Below are 24,365 nucleotides of genomic sequence, written 5' to 3' on the forward strand. Positions count from 1 at the left end.
CCGAGCAGATATATAGCAAATAATCCGTTCCAGCCACCCAAAAATATTACCATTTTCCAACACTATATTCCTATTTTTTGCATATAAAACAATCAAAACATTTAGAAAATTAAGTAAAATATAAAATAATTCTTCCACTGTATCTGGGAATGCAATAAAATACAACTGTTTTGGAAAGAGATCAAACAAGCTCTGGATACTATATTGGGTATACAATTAGATCTTGACCCTAAACTATTTATTTTAGGTTTATATCCTGATGGGCATCTTATGTCTAGAAAGATAATTACCGCCATGGACTTATGTCTACTGTTGGCAAAAAGAGTCATAGCACTCTCATGGAGGAAGACCAGCAAGCCAAAACTCATTAACTGGATAAAGGAATTGTCCACAACTTTACCTATGGAGAAACTTACTTACATTGTCAAAGGAAAACTGTCACTTTTTCAAAACATTTGGGGTCCCTTTATGCAGTATATGGAAAATGTGGATCTTAGTAGTATTGTGAATGAGGCAGATGAGATGTAATTGTTGTCGGTCCTCTGCAGCATCCTAGACTAAATAAATTTGAGTTTGTAAAACAGTACAATTGAAGTGAAGTTGAGCAACCCTTGGAAAATAGAGAAACTTATTATTATTATTTTATTTATTATTATTATTATTTTTTTTTTTGGGGGGGGGGTTGATTAAGTTATTATTTACACGTCATATTTAGTACTTCCACCTAAATGTTGCTCTATCATCTTATAAATGTCTGATTTGCAAAAAAGGTTGATTGACTGTTATACAATAATTTAGTTGCCCTGGATGTTCATTTTAATGTGGAAGCACTCTAATTTCTGTATATATAAAAAAAAAAAACTCAATAAAGATATTGTTGGAAAAAAAAAATAAAAAATAAATAGACATTAAACCTCACTTAATTGATTTAAATTAATTTATGATTTCTCTTGGCACCGGCTGCTTTAAAAACAATACTGAAGGGCTCCCTTTTCCTCTTTCCTTTGCATTCTTGGGACCCAATCTTGCACAAAATGTAAAAAAAAAATAATTAGCTTTGCTTGGCTTTCCACTGACACAAACTAATTTTAAACAGCTCTCTTAGAATGGCAACATAGCCAGCATTTCGTTCTGCTCATTTTCTTCAGATTACGGCGACAGCTCTTCACCTTCGGAGGCACATTTCTTGCAAAATATTTGTTCTTAAGGCGAAAAATCTTAAAGTGGGGCGTTTGTGTGCTGTGGTATTACTGTAGTGAGTAGCACTGCCGCCTAGAAGGTCTATGTTTGAAGGCTTGAATCGCGTCTCCAGTCTGCGTGCATGGCTTTGCATGCTCTTCCTGTGTACTCTGGTTTCCTCCCACCGATCTATTGAGGTTTATGATTACTGATTTTCCCCCACTGTGACCTCATATAAGCACAGGCCCCTCCTCCGGCTTGTTGCCCAGTTCTGTTGTTCTCTAGGGGCGAAGCTCCGCAGCAGCTCATTTGCATAGATACTGAAGCAACAGTAGGAGGTGGAGTGAGAGGGAATGAGTTCGAGGTCTTTAGGGGAGCTCTGGGATCTGTGTAAACTTGTTAAGCAAATAGTAAAATGAGACCTTTAAGGGAGAATGAATGCCGTAATACCATAATAAACGCGGAAACATTTTTTAAGCTGTTATTTTGGGAAATAATGAACTTCCGGGTGGAAACTCCGCTTCATGTCAGGACAGATCACGCTACCTTGTTGTTGAGTCATATTTGATTCTATATTTATGTGACTCAAAGGCAGTATATTTTTCCAGTCCCGGCTCTGTGGAGGCAACTGACCTGAACTTATACGGAATGTGTGGGTTTTATGATTTTTCATTTATTTATTTTTTTATCCCTACCAAGGGAAATGGTTTAAAATCTAAAGGAAGCTAAAATAAACTTTGCGCTCTACATCGAACTCCTAGTCGTTTATATTACAGTGGTACATACAGTACATACTGGGCAAAAGTCTTATTGTGCAAAAGTCTTATACACAGAGTCAGCCAAGAAAATGTATACACACTTATGGAAAAAAAAAACATGGATAAATATTTTAATATAGAATTTATTGCTATACGTTGTAGATATTGATATGTATGATAATAATATTACAACATTATTGATATTATATTAATATAATATACATCATACTATTTTATATAAAGCCCAGTCAAAAATAGTTAATTAAACAAAGTTAGTGTTTGGTGTGACAATGCTTTGAGGGCCCTTTAGTCTGGGGTAAAAGTTTAATAAGGATATATATATATATATATGCAACAGAGTTTTTTATTATTTATTTATTTATTTATTAGCTATAAAAGTTTACTAAGCACATTTCCTCTGAGGGCTTTGACTGTTGCACAGTTTCTTTTTTGCATGCAAATTCCAACAGATTTAATTTTTTTTGCCCTAAAAAGTGGTTGTTTATATAATACGTACAATGGTACCTCGGCAAAGAATTCACCTTGTGAATTTTCAACTTAAGAACTAAGATTTTGCCAAAAATTTGCTTCATCATGCTAAGCATTTTTGCAAACTAGGGACCGAGCCAATCAAAACTTGGAACGCCAAGAGGGGTAGTTTATTTATTTATTTATTTATTTGTTTATTTATTTTTAATTTTTTTTTGCCATTTTGTGCAAGATTTAGTGACGACATAGCAAGGACAGTAGCAAAAAGAACTGGGAGACACTTTTTTTTTTAGTTTTTAAAGGTGCCAGTGCCAAGAGGAACCATAAATTAAGGTTAAGTAATTTATTTATTACTTATTTATTTATAAGTCCCTTTTTATATGAAAAAAAAAATATGATTATAATGTTGGAAATTGGTAATATTTTTGTGTGGCTGGAACGGATTATCGTATTCCTATGGGGGAAAAAATGCGTTTCACAATAAGAAATTTCGCAATCCTCTAAAACGGATTAAAATCATATGCTGAGTTAGCAGTGTGTGCTGCTTGCCTTTCTGTTATAAAATTTTTTTTCTGTGACTTTTAATTTTATGGTGAAATACTGATGTTTGTACATTTGGAATGTAGTTTTCTACTGACTCAAAAACTCTGGAACTACTACTGTGTATATATTTTAAATAGAGACTTGATATTAGGGAAAGGAATATAGAGCAGTTTGATGAAATTACCAGGTATTTTAAATAGACAGTTTTGGATTTGTGCATACGTGTGTATATACACATACACACATGTTGCCTGAGTAATGGTTGACTGAGAGCCTGTGGTCTCATGTCAGGCATGCCAGCACCCATCCTTAATAGCAGGCTATCAAATATGCCTTAGTTGTGACTGGCATGGAATAAAAGTGTATTGGCGTGAGATTAAACAGACCGCTGTGCCAAGGAGAAGGTGATGTTTTAAGCTACCTCGCACTCTCGCATTAGATGAATAAATTTGCAGGTGGATGTTAAGCTTTAAGCATATTGCTGGCGCACATATGCACACACTCGGAGCCATGGCTCAACCTGCTATCCAGCCACCGGTTGAATTTGAAAGTAAATGGAAACAGCAGAGAACACGATTACTGTATTATCCGCACAAATCCAGCACTCGCGATTGCCGACGATACAGACTGATTTATTTGCTTTGGCAAATCTGAAACTCCATATGGTTGCGCTGATAAAACAGCTTCGACATGATTTGTTGGATTGAGTTCATTTTCGAGTGCACACACACACACACACACACACGCGCGCGCGCGCGCGAAGGGCTTTTATTAAAGGGATTAAGTGTTCGAGCCAAGCACAGAACCTGTGGAAAAACAAGCGATTAAGCAAAGTGTTTGTCTCGGACTTCTAAGCAAATCCCACACACAGCCTGGTTTACGTGAATTAGTACGTGCTGGAGTTTCTTTCGGCGTGCTCGTTCAAAGAGATTAAGCATACATGCTGGTTATGGCATGAGACGGAATTTTAAGTGATGCAAGTTTGGTGTGCGAGAGAAAGAAAGAACTAGAAAAAGAGAATCAAACGAGCACACTGACCCCAGCCTCATAATAGTCCCGGAGGTGCCAGTATTTATGTTTCAGCCACAGCGATATGGGAGATACTAATTTAGTGACACAGCAATGCTGTATTTCTTGCAATTATTTACTATCTCAGGAGAAGTTGTGAAACACAGCGGCGTACGCGTCCACGCTCGTAAAAGCCCCGGAGTCTGACCACTTATTTTCCATCCGTCAAAATGATAGATGGTCTTCAGAACTCTCCAGGAGCACTTTTAAAATCCAGTACATGACGAGAGAATTGCAGGCAAAGCAGCCTCCGGGTCGCAAATATTGTTCACGCCGCCAGACAAAGGGAATTCACCGAAGGGTAGAGAACAAGAAGTGTGAAAGACAAAGACATGCGTTTGCTTATTGTAGCGATTACTATAACCTCAGACAAAAAGAGTCAAAAAATAAATAGTAAGGAGGTTGTACTTATTGATAAGTAACGCTCACACAAGACTTTTTCTGTAAAATTCTCGCAAAACACACTTTTTTTTTTCTTTTTCCTTTGGTTTTGGAGCGTTTTCTTGCAATACTGCCACCTGCTGTGCTGTAGTGTGGAGCAGAAGATTGTTAGGAAATAAAGATTACTGCTTTGTAAAAGACATGACATTTAAACAATCAACAAATGGTGCAACAAACTTTAATTCTTTTAGTATAAATTTTATACTTTACTACTATTCAAAGAAACTAAATCGAAAAGCGCAACACGCAAAAATCGAACCGCAGTCTGCTTACGGTTCACAGCTCAGCTAGGCGAAGCACAGGGAAACTGCAGAAATGCTCCAAATAAAGGTTCGAATTTTGAGGTTGTATTTGTAACGTTGTGTTTGGGTCACTGAGATGGATTGGCACCCTGTCCAGAGTGTACCCCGCCTTGTGCCCTAATACCCCTTTTCCACTGCTCTGGTTCCCGTGCCGGTTCCCAATTTTGGAACCAGTGCCGCGCTTTTCCACAGAAAAAAATTGGAGCCGGTGCCCAAAAATAAGCACCGAACAGGCCCATAAACTCTGCTGGTCTAGTTGCGAGAACCCGTGACGTCACGAGCAGTGGGCGGAGTTATAGGGAGCGTAAAAAAAAATGGCGGAGACCCAAAGTCCGTTAATGTGGAGCGCGGACGAAACAAAAGCGTTTTTTCGGCATTTTGGACATTCGCCGAGATTCCGCAGAAATTAAAAAGTGCTTTAAGAAAAAAAAAAGTGTATGAGGAAATAAGAGAAGAACTTATAGTCGCAGGCTTCACACGAACAACCGACCAAATAATGTATAAGCTGAAAAAACTCAAGAAAGACTTTCAGCGATTATAACAAGTCGAATGAGCTGCTTTTGGATACTGAAATAAATTTTCATACTAGTTTGGAGAATAACCAGTAAACTGACTTCAGCCATAGTCGTTTCTGTTTAGTGGGCGTGGCCTGTGACATATTATCATGCAGCTTCCGCTGAGCTCCTGTCTAGTGTAAATGCGGGCCGGTTCTCAGTGGTTCCCAGTCCAGCACCGGCCGAGCACCAGAACCGGCACCTGGCACCAGCACCAGTGTAGTGGAAGTGAGGTATAAGTCTCCTGGGAACCCTGAATACAGGATCAAAACGATAAGTGAGAGTAAGTGTTTGGGTCACTCATTTAACGTTATCTTTACGTCATTTCATCAATGCCAGTCTAAATGAAAAAAACAAAAAACATTGACCCAATAGTAAATGTCATGGCAACGTTGTTACAACTTTATTACAACTTTATTACAACTTTATTACTCGTTTAACGTTAGTATTTCTGCTGTTTAGTTTAAAGATTAAACTAAGACAATATGACCCTACACAAACTTAGCTCTGTATATTAATAAATGTAAGCGAACTAACATTAGTGCACTCTGACGCCTCTAAGGAGGTGCACAGTTAAAGAATGTTTTTCCATACCAGAGCGACTTTGCTTTGAGGTCTTCCTCGGAGACACCTCAGTGACTGTGGTAGGTCCCGCCTTGAGGAGATTGATTGACAGCTGGGATAAACCGAACCGTCTTCATTGCAAGGAAATAAATGCAAGAAAATAGAGAATATGGAATAAATATAACGTTTTTACAGTAAAAGGTGTGTGTTTGTCAAAGAGAGAGAGAGATCTCTGTGTGTGTGTCAGAAATTGCTTTGCAACAGTATTTCTGACAGCATTTGTGGTTATGTGAGCAAATCTGTTCCGTTTCACTGCTCTTGCATCAGCAGGAATGAAAAAAAATGAAACATCTTAATACTGTACAGCGATTCTCTCTCTCTCTCTCTCTAATCCCGTCTGTCTTCTTCTCATCACTGTCTCTCTCAATCTATATCTTTTTTGGTCCTTGTCATCGCGAAAGTCTTTCGCTGTCTCTCGCTCAATCTCTATTTGTCTACCCGTCTCAGTCTTTTCTTTCCTCATAAGTCTTTCACTCTTTACTTTTCTACTTTTGTCACACTAGACTCTCTCTCTCTTTGTTTAAAGCTCAAGCCTCATTGTTGTTAACTTCAAAAAACATAAATTTAACAGCTGCGTGGTATTGTTTTTAAATTTCAAACCCTGGATATTAATGTTTATTATGTTTCTTATTCCTTTTTTTGTTTCAGCCAATCAGGATGCGTTTTCAGAGTCAAGTCTCATTAGAGCAGGATGACTGGCCAAACTTTCAGGATAAAACAAAAGCAGTTAGTCGACTTGGATTTTTTTTTTTCCTCCTGTCTACGTATCTTTGTGGAAACAGATGCCAGAAACAGGGAGGGAGGAACACAGAGAGAGAGAGAGAGAGAGATAATGTTTCTGTTTTCATTCTGGCTCTGATGGCCTTGAGATGGCTTGTTGAGAAAAACAAGGTCCATTTGGGATGCTGCCGCTTCCAAGTGAGCCCCTGACATCCAAGACTGAGATCCCTTATGGCTGAAACACACACACACACACATACACATACACACACACCGTCTGTCTATAGTTTGTCATCTGATCATTGTGAGGGCTGAACAGCGCCTGTGTGTAGCGCAGGATCTCAGGATCCATTTGCCTAAGCAGCAGCAGGTGTGGCTGAACACACAACTCCATCTCTCATTCCAATCAGCACAGCAGCTGCTAGTAGTGTGTGTGTGTGTAAAAGAAGCAAGATATTATTTTCATTAAGGTCAATGGAAGGTCAACGCCTACAGTGCAGTTCAAATGAGATTGCTGATATTAAAGTTTGTTAGAAATATTAGCAGAGGTATGAAATATGTTGTTGCATACATTAGTTTCATTCATAACTTTCGATATACAAATGGTGTAACATTTTGTCAAATAATAGCTGATATGGATAAGGAACAAAACATGGCCGGCAATCCTTCAGATTTCAGCCCACACGATCACAATACACGCATCACACACACAGTCTCCGGAGGATGACTACACACGCTCACACGATCACAATGACCAAATATGAACTTTATCATGATTTGTACTTCATCAAGAGCAAAGTTAATTTTACAAGTCAACGGCAGAGTGTCCATCGTTTGGCTGTCCCCTTCAGAAGTTTGATATAAAAGCTTTTCGACACTTTTGAATCGCCGTACAGATGGCTGCCGTGGGCGTTCCCCTTTCAACATCCCCGGTGTGGGCTGCATCTCCACAGAACGGACCACACCACATGTGAGCGGATGAAGTCATGTAAAGCCCGGAGCCAGTCGAGTATAATTACAGCATCGCGCCGTCGGCTCACGGTGGGTGGCGTTGGATGATTCAGTAGTCCAGTGAGCGCGTTAGGAGGATGAACGTGGTAAGATGAGCGGCGCTTTGTCCTCCTCATGACTCAGACACGGCTTTGTGGAATCATCTGTTCAAGTCCTCAGGTGTGCAGACACAACAGGGCTCTTTCATTCCACATCGTTTTTTTATGACCTTCTAGTGCAGCGGTGTGCACATCTGGACTTCCCGTTACATCATATTTCTGGTTTAACAGGTCATTAACATGTTGTCTGTGAGTGTATAAGTGTATTAGAGTCTTTAATAATTTCTCTCCCTTAAATAACCTAATTCCAGTTATGGGAGTTAAAGCATTTAGGTAGTGAGGTAGTATTTCTTTTTCCGGTCTGTGTTTGTGAAGCATCTTTTGCCTATGTTTAATAGGTTTTCTCCACAAACAGTCCAAAGAAATGTGGTGTAGGTTGAGTGTCCGTGTCCAAGTTGCCCACAGTGTATGTTACCAACTGTTATTGTTAAATAACGCTGTGTTTGGAGCACCATGCAGGTCACAGTAATTATCTAGTAGTTCTTCTTCTTTGTCTTTCGGCTGTTCCCTTTCAGGGGTCGCCACAGCGAATCATTTGCCTCCATTTAACCCTATCCTCTGCATCCTCTTCTCTTACACCAACTAACTTCCTGTCCCCTCTCACTGCATCCATGAATCTCCTCTTTGCCCAAATTTCCTCTAGACCTCCTGCCTGGAAGTTCCAACCTTAGCATCTTTCTACCGATATATTTACAATCTCTCCTCTGAACATGTCCAAATCACCTCAGTTTGGCCTCTCTGACTTTATCTCCAAAACATCTAACATGGGTTGTCCCTCTGATGAACTCATTCTTGATCCCATCCATTCTTGTCACTCCCAAAGAGAACCTCAACAGTGATTATCTAGTAGTTCAGGAATTATAATATGCATTATGGAACTACCATCCGAACTGCTGTTTAAGATTAATCAATATCTCCTGCACAAGAATTCAGCATCACTGTGGTGTTAAAAGATTCGTAATGTGTTGTAGGGTGTTCCCGGCCCTCTCGTACCTAACGACACTCATTACCGCAGCCCTGTGTTATGGAGTGTTTGCTAGTCACGCAGTACAATTTTGTGCCTCGAACACACCCAGTTAAAGCATTCCGAAGGGAAACGTTCTAAATTGAACTACACACTAACAGTCTGGCGGTCTCTAGTACACATCTACTGTAGCTTAACACGTGCTTATGAAGTGTGTTAATGAACTGCAGAGCCGACATAAGTCTCTTATAGCGTGCCACACTTAACCTGTGGTTTCAAGGCTAATTTTTGTTCACTGGAGATTCGTAGAACGCATGCACAAGGGATTGTGGGACAGCAAGCTTCGAGATCCTGATTCATGGTGTGGCTAAGGAAAAGGATTTTAGTCGCATACCCCTGCTCGCATTTGAAGTGCTCATTTCTGATTGCGAATAATGCTCCATTTGATCATGTGACTCCAATCTGCATGATTGTAAAGGTCATGCGGCTAAAGCCTTCCCAAGTTTTGTGCCCCTGCTCATTTAAATGCAGGTAGTAGCTCGAACGCATTAAAAGATTAAAGTAACCTGGTTGTTATTTCGCCATTAAGGTAGCTAGGTAACTGAGATATTAAAGAAACTATTTGAAATTCAGACTCTTGTGTTGGAAAGATTTTTTGGGATATTGAAAACTAATTCATTAACCCACCAGCACTTTCAAAATATTCTACAATTCATAAGTAAAAAAAAAAAAGCTCTAGTTTGTTTATTTAATTCAGTGTATTCTTTGTAATATCATTAAATTCTTTAGTGGTTTGAGTGGAAAAGTCTAGACATGTTCACTGTGGACACGACGAGCATCAGACTGCTTTAAGTGCGATTCAGACGCCTCCTGTAATCCGTGAATTAAGCGTGGCGAATGACTCAAGTGGAAATTGTAGGTCAGCATCTTTGGTTTATGGTATCCCGCTAAGAACATAACACACTGTGCCTCCATGGTTTAGAAGTATCTCGGACTGAAACTCGAGACTCATCAGAGATCAACGCTAGGTCTTATTATGTTTATCGTATATATATATATATATATATATATATATATATATATATATATATATATATATATATATACCATGTTGTCTGAAGTCTGAAAAGCTTTGAAAATTTACTAGAAAGCCATATGAAGTTTGTAATCCTCTCTTAAACTCAATAATTTCCAAACTAAACATTCAGACAGCATCTTCAAACAGACATGGAAATTGTTGCAAACAAGCCGGCTGGCCGATGCTAAGTGTGTACGGGTCAGCCATCACCCATCACCTCCTTTTCTTACCCCTAGAAGGCCTCTTCCTTTTCCTGGAGAAAGACGAACACACAGACACTCTCTCCAGTGAAATAGTAAGTGTGTATATTTGGGTTGAGGTGGAGGTCTAGGTCAGCAAGAATGGAAATGGAGGCAGTCCGATGGGACATGTCATGGAAAATACCCATCTGATGCTGAAAACAACTGCTAGCATGAGAGCAAACATGATTTGTCCTACTGAGGTTCGAAATATTTTCTCGATTTAACAAGATTTCTATTAAATTCCTATTATTATTGTTATATTTTAATAAAAACAGGATGTTCAGTTAATTTCAAGAATTTGTAGTAATCTGCTTAGACTATGTCAAAGAACTTTATTCATTAGGAAAGTTTGTAATTTTTTTATAATATTTTAAAGGTCACAATTAACCAAATTAAAGGGTGAACTGTTCAGCTTTAGGTCTGGCTCTCTGGCAGGGAATATAAAACTTGTGATACTTTATCACAAAAACACACACGCAATTAATTAAAAACAAAGAATTCCTTTCATTGCTTTCCCAGCAGCACAATCTGCACGAAGGCTGAGAAATATGCTAACAGTTTTCTAGGAGTTGCATGCACTCCTTCTTCACCCCTTCTTCACTACTCCCCCCCTAAGCCTGAGCTAGCTAAACACCATGGGAACAGTAAATAATATCCATGCATAAATGCCTCAACTGCCCCCGGGCTTCCAGACATGCTGAGGGGTGCTTTCACTGGGAAGCTGTGAGATAAAAGTATGGAATTCACACTTATCAAGAACAAGCTGCCTTGGCCAGCGTGACGATTCTGTTGCTGCGAATTGTAATTAATAAACGTCAAGGTTTATGGCGATCTGCTTTCATTTCTAAATGCATCTTTATTGTGTACGGTAAAGCGAAGAACGTCTCAGTCTCCTTTAAGTTTTATGGGTTTGTTACAGGAACTCTTAAGCAGTTTATTTAATGTAAGAAGGAAAAAATCCCTGCTATATAAATAGCCCTTTCATCCTTTAAGGGTGAACTGGAACAGTGTTTTGTATATTGTGCATGACCATGTCGTCTACCCTGGAAGGTCTGCTTTTATCAGTGCTGCACCGTTTGGTTGAAATATTTGTGTGTTTGTGAGCATACGTGCCATAATCTGTTGCACTGTTATGTGTAGACATCTGGGAACTGTTATAATCGAACTAGTCAGAGGGGCCATTGGGTGCTTTCAAGTTAGAATGTGATGTTAAGTATAAAATATAGGTTAGTACTATGATTACTATGTTTTATTTCAGCATTCAAGCTGTTTTTTTTTTTAACATTCTTGTGTCCTGTAGAGGAACATCTTGTTTAATATGCTGCATCGAGTCAAAAAGCCTGTGCCCATGATTCCCCTGACTTATGAAAGATTTAATGTATTTCTTTTCCTTTTGTCTTTTAGGTTTCCGCAAAATCAGCCTAGATGACCTACGCAAAGCTTACATTGTTAAAGATGTTCAGCAATACATCCTGCACAGGCTGGACCAGGAAGAAGCATTACGTCAACACCTGACCAAGGAGACAGCAGAAATGCTGAACCAGCTCCACATTAAAAGCAGCGGCTGTTTCTTGTACCTGGAGCGTGTGCTGGATGGTGTGGTTGATAACTTCATTATGCTGCGCGAGATCCGCGACATCCCGGGAACGTTAAACGGACTTTACCTGTGGCTCTGCCAAAGACTTTTTGTCAGAAAGCAATTTGCCAAGGTGCAACCCATCCTGAACGTCATTCTGGCCGCGTGCAGGCCTTTGACCGTGAAGGAGTTGTATCATGCTGTCTGGACAAAAAATATGACCCTGACCATGGAGGAGTTTCAAAAAAAGATGGACATTCTCTCCAAACTGCTTGTGGATGGGCTCGGAGGAACTAAGATTCTTTTTCACTACAGCTTTGCTGAGTGGCTCCTTGATGTTAAGCACTGCACTCAGAAATATCTTTGCAACGCTGCTGAGGGTCACCGGATGATGGCTATGAGCTATACGTGTCGTGCCAAGCAGCTCAAACCTCTGGAGGTGCAGGAGTTTGCGTTTCACTTGATCAACTCCAACCTGCAGATTGAACCTTTTAACTTGGCGCTGTGGATGGTGTGGAATGGCACTCCTGCGAAAGACTCTCTTTCTACATCTATTCCGAAAGAGCAGGAGGTCCTGCAGCTTCTGGTCAAAGCTGGAGCTCACATTAGCAATGAGGATGATCATGCGTCGTGCATTGTACAGCAAGCACTGGAGCGAGAGGATTCTATCCGTACTTTGCTTGATAATGGTGCCTCGGTAAACCAAAGCGACTCCAGCGGGCGAACGCTACTGGCTAACGCAGCGTACAGTGGCAACCTGGATGTGGTGAATCTGCTCGTTTCCAGAGGTGCCAATATGGAGCTTCAGGACAACCACGGACAAACACCACTTACACTTGCTGCCAGACAAGGACACACCAAGGTAGTTAACTGCCTGATTGGCTGTGATGCCAACATCAACCACACAGATCACGATGGATGGACAGCTTTAAGGTCTGCAGCTTGGGGTGGTCACTCTGAAGTGGTCTCAGCACTCCTTTACGCAGGTGCTAAGGTTGACTGTGCAGATGCTGACAGCAGAACTGCGCTGAGGGCTGCAGCTTGGGGAGGTCATGAGGATATTGTTCTTAACCTTCTACAGCATGGAGCAGAGGTCAACAAGGCTGATAATGAGGGAAGGACTGCACTTATTGCAGCAGCCTACATGGGGCATAGAGAGATTGTCGAGCACCTGCTGGACCATGGTGCTGAGGTAAACCATGAGGATGTTGATGGACGAACAGCCTTGTCAGTTGCAGCCCTCTGTGTCCCTGCTAGCAAAGGCCATGCCTCGGTGGTTAGTCTTCTGATTGACCGTGGTGCAGAAGTGGACCACTGTGATAAAGACTGCATGACTCCTCTTCTGGTTGCTGCCTATGAAGGGCATGTGGACGTAGTGGATTTGCTCCTAGAAGGAGGAGCAGATGTCGACCATACAGACAATAATGGAAGAACACCTTTGCTAGCCGCAGCATCAATGGGACATGCTTCTGTGGTCAATACCTTGCTTTTTTGGGGTGCAGCCGTGGACAGTATCGATAGTGAAGGAAGGACTGTGCTCAGCATTGCATCTGCTCAAGGGAATGTTGAGGTGGTTCGAACTCTGCTGGACAGAGGACTAGATGAAAATCACAGAGATGATGCTGGTTGGACACCTTTACACATGGCAGCATTTGAGGGACATAGGCAAGTGTGTGATGCCCTCATTGAACAAGGTGCTCGATGCACAGAAGTGGACAACGATGGACGTATTCCGTTGATCCTGGCTGCTCAGGAGGGACATTATGACTGTGTGCACATCCTTCATGAGAATAAGTCCTGCATTGACCAGAGGGGGTATGATGGGAGAAACTCCCTCAGGGTCGCAGCTATGGAAGGACACCGTGATATTGTCGAGCTTTTGCTGAGTCATGGAGCTGACATAGATTACAAAGATGCAGATGGCCGTCCAACCTTATACATACTGGCACTTGAAAATCAGCTAGGCATGGCTGAGTATTTTTTAGAGAACGGAGCGAATGTTGAGGCGAGTGATACTGAGGGCAGGACAGCCCTTCATGTTTCCTGTTGGCAAGGCCATGTGGAAATGGTAAGGTTGCTAATTGGCTACCATGCAGATGTGAATTCCTGTGACAATGAAAAACGTTCTGCTCTTCAGTCCGCTGCGTGGCAAGGTCACACGAAAGTTGTCCAATTTCTGATTGACAGCGGCACTCATGTTGATCACACCTGCAATCAGGGAGCGACCGCACTTGGCATTGCTGCTCAAGAAGGTCACATTGATGTAGTACGGATTCTTCTCGAGCACGGTGCAGATCCCAACCATGCAGACCAGTTTGGTCGTACAGCCATGAGGGTGGCAGCCAAGGGAAGACACTCGATGATCATCAAACTTTTAGAGAAATATGGTGCAACTAGTCTGAATGGCTGCAATCCCTCTCCTATACATACCATGGAGCAGAAAACTCCACTGTCAGTTACAGGAAAGATGCAATCACTTACTATTAAATCCAGTAGTTCTGGCAGCACAGGAGCTGGAGATGTTCAAACATCAGGTCGAGGTTTATCTAATGGACCTGTTCATGCTTTCAGCTCCCCTTCTGAATCTCCAGACTCCACAGTTGACAGACAAAAGTCCTCCCTCTCTAATAATTCCCTTAAAAGCTCAAAGAATTCATCGCTGAGGACTACTTCGTCCACTTCGACAGCCCAAACAGTGCCCATCGATAGTTTCCATGGACTTAGCTTCACAGAGCAAATCCAGCAGCATTCTTTGCCCCGAAGTCGCAGCAGGCAGTCTATAGTTTCCCCTTCTTCGACCACGAAATCGATCGGCCCACAGCCTGCATCTCCAACCAGTGAATTTGACTGGAGTCAGGTGAAACCAGGTCTGAAATCGTCTAAAGGAGGAAAAAGTGGAAATGGGACAAACTATTGCACAAGAAAAGAAGGATCTGGAGATAAGAAGAAATCCAAAAACAGTAGTGGCGTTCCACATGGTCAGGTTTTGGAATACGAAATGACCCAATTCGATAAAAGAGTTGCTCTCAACAAGCCATTGTCCAACTTTGCAGTAAAGGATCCACATTGCAAGATAGTGCTGGGAGGCTCCAACACACTGGACTCCAGCCAGTCACTTGAGCCGTATTATATCCAACAGCAGAGCTGTGCTGAGAAGAAAAGAAATGGGATTATGACCAACCCCAACTATCACCTCCAGGGAAATCAAGTCTATTTAGGTAGAGTCTCAGTACCCAGAACTGTGCACAACAGGGGACATCAGGAAGTTCTTGACAACTACCCATTAGGGGAGTCTGAATTAAGCCTTAAACAAGCTCTGAAACTGCAGATTGAAGGATCAGACCCTGGGTTCAACTACAAGAAAGAGACGCCACTATAACTGGTAAGTGGAAGTACTTGACCTAAACTTGAAACCAAACTTTATTTAAGATGTTCATACTGTAGTGGAAATTTGAAACACATCATAAAAAAATACTTAGATTTGGTGTTTAGATGGTATATGGCTCTGAACCAGTGTGAATTTACAGGGTAATTTGTCTTTAGTCAACTGTGCAGCCATTGAAGTAAAACTAATAGAATTATGCATGTAAAAAATTTACATTTTATGCCAGGAAAATATGTTCCAACCAAATACTGACTCTCAAATGATTTCGTTTCAGGCATCTTTAAACTAAAACCTTCATCCAGATGTTATGGAGAATGTGCCAAAGCAGCTGTTTTCATCGGGGAGAAAATTCTCAGATTGAAAGTGCTTGATCTAGAATCAGATTTTGTATGTCCTAATAAAGTTGACTACAACATCAAATTACCAGAAAGGAACTGATCCCAGATCGGCGCTTACCTCCTGAAATGTATACACACGCTCCCTGAAACCACTGCTACTCAGCCCTTAGTGCAACACCTAGATTAAAATGAAAAAAAGGAGGACAATAGGGGGTGTGAGGGGGGAGGGGGGGTAAACTCAAGGGAAGTATCCTGATTGCAGCATATGGCAAATAATATGAACTTGATATCTACGTGCCTACCGATGTAACAGCCTACTCATATTCATGCACACCATCATTTTAATTTAATGTATTGCTATTTAATAAGCCATGTATGCACTTTTTATTTTTTCCGCAATGAGAAAAAAATCTAATCACTTATGCTCGGTTTTCTTTTTTCCTTCATTTTTATGGTGCCTGTTTTATATTGTTAATTTTTATTATTATTTTGTGTTTGTTATGGCTGTTAAATCTTTTTTTTTTTTCATTTTTTACGACTTTGGGATGGTATTTTTTGCTTGTTTAACATTTCCTGCCTGTATAAAACAAGTAAAATGGACAACAAGGTTTCAGCTGACCAGGGGAAATATCAAGAATATCCATATCAAGAATATCAATATCAATATCCTAAATCATGCCATATTGGGTTCCTACTCATGTTTTTCCTGATATCAGCAATTCACTCATACAGTCAGTTCACATGAATTTAATTTTAATCACAGATACAACTTGTTCCCCTTCAGTGTATTTATTTTGAAAGAAATGGCCACTTTTAGTTGTCATACAATTTCATGGTGCTGTGTGCAGTTTTTATTTGCTATTACAATAATTTTTCAACTTTGTCGCTTACATTATTTTAACTTTCTACATCATGTATATTGTAGTATCACAGATGCTCCGATGGGCAGGGTTTATCTCACCCTGCCTCTCATTTTTATTTAGTCCCTGTGGGACCTTTTTTTTTTTAACCATTTATTTTTATGTTGAACTATTTACAGTCGTATTTAAACACTAAAAGAATTTGGTGCTATTTGCAAAATTGTTTTCTGTAATCAAAACTTGACTGTAGATTCCCCTCAACTATTTTCCAGACTATAAGACACTTATTTGCCCCCTCCTGATTTCAATTTTTTAATGGAAATGCCTGCTACATCAATATTTATTCAGTTTTACCTTTCCCATAAATGTACATAAGAGAGGCAAAACTTCAACAAGGGCACAAATGCTGATTGTTAACTGGATAGTTAGGGTTTTTCCAAGTCTGTCTTAAATCAAAATTGAAATCCCTGTAAGTACATTACTGTAAGTTTTGGTTGCTTTAAATGTTCCTGCTCTGCACACAGAGTGTGAAGTTTGTCACCTGGACGGCAAGTACGAATTAAGTTATTTAGGCCAAATTCTACAACCCTCGTTCCAGGAAAAAATGCAATCCAAAGTTCAGCTGAGACTTATATGAAGCTTCTGTAGTCCTACTGAGCTAGACTGAGTTGGTATTTTTCACAGTTAATACAGCTAGTTCTAGTGAAACTAAGTTGAATTTGTACTAAATACACAAATTCAGTAAATGCATGGAACAAGGGTTGTAGAATTTGGCCCTAAACACTTACATTGTATTTGCATTCCAGGTAACACATTTTTTTGGTCGCTGTGCAGATCAGGGAAGTTTAAAATGACCTACAGTAATGTACTTACTGTACATGCCTAAATTTTTATTTAAGACAGACTTGAAACCTGAACTATCCCTTCAACTTTTGTTATCTGTGGATGAGATAGATCTGTGGTTTTCAACTTTTTTCCTGGATAACCACTGCCTTGCATATTTTAATGTTTAGTGTGGAGCTGACAAAGTGCTAAAACATACGGACCAGTGGTCCTCCAGGACTGGAGCTGAGAACCACTGAGTTTGGTAGATTGACCTTGCACATTTAGTTACAGTACATTAGCCTCAAAGAACATGAAGAAATAAACGTTGTACACCAGATGCTGATTGAATACTTTCAAGCTTATTTTTGTGTTTTTATTGTTCTTTCAAGAATGGAAGGAACATATAGACTTTATTTTAACCTAGTATGCATGTCTTATAGTATGGAAAATACACTAAAGCTAAATTCTAATTCTATCAGTGTGAGAATTCCAACATATAAGCAAGTTTTCAGTCTTCAACTAGGTTTCGTCTATTTTTACAATCCTGTCCTTATGCTAAAGCTGATTCAACACGAAACAGAAAAACTCAACAACCAGAAGATAAACAACAATGGCGAAGCGTCTGGACATTTTTTTCCCCCTCTGTTAACATACAACGTTCATGTTTTTCGTTTCAGGGCATCATCTGAAATGTGTTCTCGTCATGCCAAAGTTGAAGCACTAACATGAGAGCGAGTGAATCTGTACGAGTTAATGTGTGTCATGCGCTTCGTTTTACGCTGCTGGCAGTGAGAGCTGAAGGATAAAAGAAAGATGATAGCAAAAAAAAAACATAACTTAATACATAAATAAATAAATAATTGCATAATAGAAAAGATAAATAAAGACAGTTGAAAGCTCAGGATGTCTAAACAAGAGCCTTTCATTCAAAGAGAGAGAAAGAAGTCTTTTAAAAAGGAATTCTGGACAGTATTCAGAAATGTTAAGCCATCTGTTGACCTGCAGTGTTGCTTCTTGGTTTTGGTTTTCTGTTCCCTCCACCCTGCATGTCTGTCTGTCTGTTTTGTGTAATATCTCAACCTCGGGGTTCGATGAAAGAAGTGTCAGATTGGAGATTGTAAATAGCTTGACCATGTACATTTAAACTTCAATTCTTTTCTTTTGTATTATATTAAGCCGTTTTTTTTTTTTCTTCTCCCTGACGTATATTAAAGTGCTTAATAAACACCTTTGCTTTACTGCTGAAGCTCTTTGCTCTCCTTGATTCGGTTTGTCCCTGATGGACTGCCTCCTTTTGAAGGTAAATAACATTTCGAAGGTAGAATTTTAAGATATGCCTTCAAAATACAAACCAAGCCTAAAAAAGCAGACCCAACAGTAATTAATGAAACAACGATTTGAGGATGCTTTAGTCTTGAGTACAATTTGTGCAGTTTTTATAAGAAAATTAGCTACTTAGTTTTACTAAGCATCATGCACAACCACCCACAGTTCTTCGGAGGACTTTCGACTGTTGCACTTGCTCTTGTTTTGCATGCACATCCAGCAGGTTCCTTTTTTTTTTATTTTGTTTGAAAGGTTTTTTTCTTGTATAATGTACTGCTTTCTTTTCTGGCATACAAATATTTTTCTGTAACATTTTATTTTGTAAACACAATATTTTTTATGTGTTACTAATGTGTTATGTGTTACTAATTTATTAGTAAACACATAATATTTTTTTATATTTTTTTGGTCAATTTTCATTGATAACCCAAGGTGCCTAGGGTGTGACTTTTGCATGGTGGTGTATATATAATTAAATTCATTCTCACATCTTTGGTTGCTCAGGGTCACAGGTGCACCAGTCCATTACAGGATACCTGCAGACACACACTGGCACATTTCAGCTTAAGATATCTTTTTTTTTTTATTCTTTTTTTTTTTATGAAGCTATGGGGAAACCAAGGAACCCAGAGGAAACCTATGCTTCTATGGGCAGATCTTAGATCTCAGGATCCAACCTGAGAGCCTGTTGCTGATCTGCAGTCCTCCAGGGAACAGCCGAGATGAGCAACAAGCCGGGGGAGGGTGTCTTTTTACACGGGTTCACGTTAGGGGGGAAAATCTACAGTATTTGGCTTGTTTTAGGCCCAGGCCAATACAGCGATGGAAAAAGAAGCAAAAATGTGGAGGGAATGTTTTTTTTTCCTGATATTTTTATGGAAACACACACATTGGAAACCACAAATCGAATTTTGCATAATAGTTGCCCTTTACCGGTTGAGCCTTGTCAAGCCATGAATCAGCTTAATCGAAGCGGCCAAAAACAAACTATTGCTTTTCTTTTAGTAAATTTTGACAACTGTTTCTGATATAGTCCGTTTAATGAAATGTTTAAGACGTAACTATCAGTCTGTCTGTCACATAAAGCCTCTTAATGCCACAAAGTTTTGATGTAAGCCTTTAATAAGCTCTCCAGGTATTCCATTACTTTATATATATATATATATATATATATATATATATGTATATGTATATATGTGTGTGTGTGTGTGCAAAATACAATGGGTATGAATGGATGAACATGTTTTCTAGGGTTGATAATGGAACCATTCATAAAAATGGTGTGTGTGTGTGTGTGTGTGTTTGTAAAATAAAGGGAGTCAAACACTTTTGTGACTTGTTGGAACAAGGTGAAAATGTAAGAGATGCATGTTTGATAAAAAAGTGTGTGTGTGTGTGTTAAAAAAAACGAGCATGTGTAACAGGAGTGTGATGTTGACGCGATAACGCTCTGCACAGTGACAGGATAGTCAGCGTATCTTGCAAAAACACACACTTCCACTGAAAAGGATCTGCAGATATCTTCAGTAACTGCACATGGGGAATTTTCTTGCTCTTTTTGTCTGTTTTTTTTTCAGTCCTTTCCCTTTCTATATACAGTGTAGCTATCTATGGAGTTCTTTCTCTCTCCCTTCTATTGATCGCTGTATTTCTTCATATTTCTTTTTTTTTTGGTCTTTTTCTTTCTCCGTACCTTTTTTGTATTCTGTTTCCCTCTCTCGCTCGCTCTACTTCAATTCTGGTTCTTTGTTTCTGTTCATCTCTCCATCCGCCTTCCCGTCTCTCTGAGCCGGACCATATCTCCTCTTGATAAATCACTGGCCTTGGGAAGCTTTTTTTTTTTTTTTAGTCAAATCACTACACACACACACACACACACACACACACAAAGCCACACATACCTGTGCGCCTAGCAACCATTGATTCGCTTAGGATTTATCTGTATGATGAATTGCATGTTGTTTCCCGTTGGAGGCCAAGTGGATTTGTGTGAGTGTGAGTGTGAGGGTGAGGGTGTGAGCCAACAAAGAAGCTCAACAAGATGCATCTAGACCCAAGTACACCATTACAACAACAACAACAACAAATACGAATTTTATTACTATTACAGAAGATTCCACATAAAAATACAGAAGTAAAAAAAAAAAAGACACTAAAATGATTTGATGTGCTTAGATATCTAACTAAACGCCTACAAATGAAATAAGCTTTTAAGACCAGACAGATTGTCAAATCGAATTCTACACCCAGTTGCACCATAACGACTCAAATCGCTTTCTTGTATTGCTCTCTAACTGGTTTTAAATCTTCCTTAACCTGAGAGCCGTACACAAACAGCGAGACTGAAATACATTGGAAAGCAGCTGCGTGAAGAGCTCTGTAAACAAATAAAACTACTTCGAAATCAATTCCGTAGACGATCGGGAGCCAGCGAAGTGGTTTTTGGATAGCACTTACCAGGGTTTTTTTTTTCTTTCCTTGTTTGACTAAATACTTTCTGAAGCAAAAGCTTTCTTATTGATTTTTTTATTTGTGTGTGTGTGTGAGAGAGAGTGAGGTTTAAAATCTAATCTAGTTTGCTGGAGATTAATGCAATGTTTGTATATGCTTGTTAGAAATATGAGACGCATTCAAGTCAAAGCCGGACTTTTGATGGCACAAAATAACAGAACACATTTACGAAAACACATTTACTCCTGGATCCCATCAAGGTAGAAACACTGGCCTCCCAGGAACTCCTTTAATGACCCAAATAAGGGGAATGACTTGGAGCGAGGTCAGGACTGTACAGGGGATGTGGCAATAACTCCCAACCAAAGTGGAGATGGAGAATTCCACATTGCGGAATGAAATTTGAAATTCTTGTCTGTTCTTGGTGGCTCGACACATTGCACGCTTCAATCTCCTATAAATTAGCCATGAGTTACCTACTACATTTGACGATGTGCTTACAAAGCACTCACATGGTCTATGATATTCTTTTCCTTCAGATTTACCCACAACACCTCACAGTTTGCTTTGATTTGTCAAAACTTGTCAGCTCACAAGGATCCCCCTATTTTGGGATTTTTCATATGAACATCTACCTCAGCTGAGCTAACAAGAAAGAAGCGCTTAGTGAACAGTTCATAGCCGAGCCTTAGATAGATTTTAGCTTTCCTATTTAAGTGCACTTGTGGATATAAAGCATTGTCCCATTACAGTAGTGCTACAGTACATACTGTAGTGCACTAGATATCAATATGAAATGCAGCCATCTAGCGCAGTTAGCCACTGTAGCGCCGCATGGTGTGGGAATCGATTCGTCATCCAATATGGTCACCATATGTCGCCACATGATCGTGAGGGCGCACTTAAAGCAGGACCACAGTGGTAATGTAATTTATGACGAAATGTGAGTTAAAATTGTGACTTTTGAGAATGTCACAGGAATCTGATGCATTAACCCCTCACAAGTTCCTGAAGAACTTCTACGATCCACCTTCAAATAACTTACTCATTGCTACAACGTTTTTCACTCAGCAAATAGATTTCCAGTTTTCAGAATAAAAAAAACATGCCGATGCTCTGACTCAATTCCTGACGATCTCCCTGGGATTTCCTACATACAACCTTGAGAATGTACTGGTTTAGGATCAAATTCGGGAATGTTGGAAAGGCCCCTTTGCTCCAGTTGGAGGGTGCTGTGCTGTCAGATACGTCCTAATTGAGTAGCTAGTTTTATTTATTTTTGTTTTTTTCTGTGCATTCCAACTTTTTTTTGGTCATTAATATAAAATGAAACTTATTCATAAGAAGTAATTTTCTTGTCTTGTCTTGTCTTCTTGGTGTTTAAGGGGGGGTTATGATTGGCCAGTCATGCAATTGCAAGCCAATCAATCAAGTTTCATATTAGAGAATCATAGTATACATTCAATTACACAAACATAAAGATAGCAACTTTTTTCATTTCTAACTTGAACAGTATGTGTTGTAAAATGCTCCTGTTAACAATTCCTCAAATACATCATTTGTTCCAAGTTATTAGCAGTGAAGATATAGCCACGTAGAAGAAGAAAGAGATTTTGAAATTATATATTAAAGACGGAAAAAAACAATAAATAAATGATCAATTCTATCAACTGCATCCTGAATCAAACACAGCTCTCCTTCCATCTCTCTCTCTCTCTCTCATTTTGCGGCAGCAGCCATAATTATATTCCTCTGTGCTGAAGTGCACGTGGCAAAGCGAGAGACACACACATAGAGACAGACAGAGACAGGGAGTTGTGTGAGTTTAACTGTGTATGATATAGTAGATAGATGACTATAGAGTGGCTTTTGATGTGGGTGTGGCTTTACTTATAAAGTATATGATTACTGGAAAGTGTGTGTGTGTGTGTGTGTGTGTGTGTGTGTGTGTGTGTGTGTGTGTGTGTGTGTGTGTGTGTGCTACTATTTGTGACACAGATAATGATGAAAAATATTTTAATGCACACACACACACACACACACACACACACACACACACACACACACAATTAAATAAACCAGGTGATTTGTGTATGCAGACAAATGTGTGTGTGTGTGTGTGTGTGTGTGTGTGTGTGTGTGTGTGTGTGTGTGTGTGTGTGTGTGTGTGTGTGTGTGTGTGTGTGTGTGTGTGTGCGTGGTCTACTTTTTAAGCACTAATATGTTTGCAGATGAAGCTTAGCCAAGAGCACCGTAAGCAGCTTTCAGCACTTGGCTCTACTCTCTCTTTCTCTCTCTCTCTCTTTCTCTCACTCACACACACACACACACACACACACACACACACACACACACACACACACACACACACACAAAACAACGGGTTTTGTATCAAACGGCCAGCAGCTGGTTCTGATCATATTCATCTCGTTCTGTTTCCCTGTTTGTGTCCATGGAAACTGTGCATGTTCTTTATAGACTCCTGCACAGTTGTGTGTGTGTGTGTGTGTGTGTGTGTGTGTGTGTGTGTGTGTGTGTGTGTGTGTGTGTGTGTGTGTGTGTGTGTGTTTGAGAGAGAGAGAGAGAGAGAGAGAGAGAGCTATCAAGGGACATTTAGGAATGCCTTGGCATCACCCTGTTTGTGTACGTATGTGTATGTGTGCATGTGTGTGTGTGTGTGTGTGTGTGTCTGTGTGTGTTATAGTTAGTTCAGCTAAGGACAAGCCTCTGTTCTTCCAGTTACTGTGTCAACCGAAGAGTGATGTCACAAGGGAAAGAATGGGCGGAGCTGAGAATGACCAGTCTGTCCCTCGCTCCAAACTGTTCCTGTGATTATATATCCATCACTCTTAAATGCTCTCTCTCTCTCTCTCTCTCTCTCTCTCCCTCTCTTCCTCTCTCTCTCTCCCTCTCTCTTCCTCTCTCCCTCTCTCTCTCTCTCTCTCTCTCTCCCTCTGTGTGCACATTAATTTGGGTCCAAATCACCTTGTGGACCATGTGTGAGTGACCTCTAACCTCTGTGACCCTCACGTTGACAACCTATTCAGCTCAATCAGAGCACACACACACACACACACACACACACAGCATCTTATAGAACAGGTCCTCCCCCATTAACATGCGATTCAAAAGGTCAATGCGTCACACTCCTGCCCACAGAATCACAAGCTCCATATACAAATACAAAAATGCAAACAGAGTGTATGTGTGTGTGTGTGTGTGTGTGTGTGTGCAAGAGAGAGAGAGAGAGAGATTATTATCTACCAAGTCATGATTAAAGGAAAGAAACAATGACTAAAGACCGTCTCTGTGTGCTACAGTACAGATCACCTCCGCTGCACAGTCGTAAAACAAACACAGTGCCGTTGTGGTTTTGTGCTTATCATCCATGGGTTCAAAGCTGGGTGATGTGTCTTTGCCTGGTGTGTGTCTAAACATGTCTGCAATGATCCACATGGCTGAGAAATACCTGCTGAAGGACAAATGTGTCACATAAAGTCCTGACATCATCATACCAGAGTATCTCTCTAGGT

At 40.0% G+C, this 24,365-nt stretch overlaps 1 protein-coding gene across 2 annotated transcripts in view; it reads left to right on the plus strand.

Moving 5' to 3' along the window:
- Positions 1–15,576, plus strand: part of ankrd50 (ankyrin repeat domain 50) — a 37,252-nt gene extending 21,676 nt beyond the window's left edge. For both annotated transcript variants that reach the window (XM_053515002.1, XM_053515003.1), the window contains exons 4-5: positions 11,476–15,029; positions 15,307–15,576. In XM_053515002.1, the coding sequence (XP_053370977.1) occupies positions 11,476–15,026 (3,551 nt within the window). In that variant the 3' untranslated portion in view covers positions 15,027–15,029; positions 15,307–15,576. The remainder of the gene's footprint in view (positions 1–11,475; positions 15,030–15,306) is intronic.
- The last annotated feature ends 8,789 nt before the right edge of the window (positions 15,577–24,365 follow it).

Source organism: Clarias gariepinus, chromosome 16 (genome assembly GCF_024256425.1).
Source record: "Clarias gariepinus isolate MV-2021 ecotype Netherlands chromosome 16, CGAR_prim_01v2, whole genome shotgun sequence".
Lineage (NCBI taxonomy): Eukaryota > Metazoa > Chordata > Actinopteri > Siluriformes > Clariidae > Clarias > Clarias gariepinus.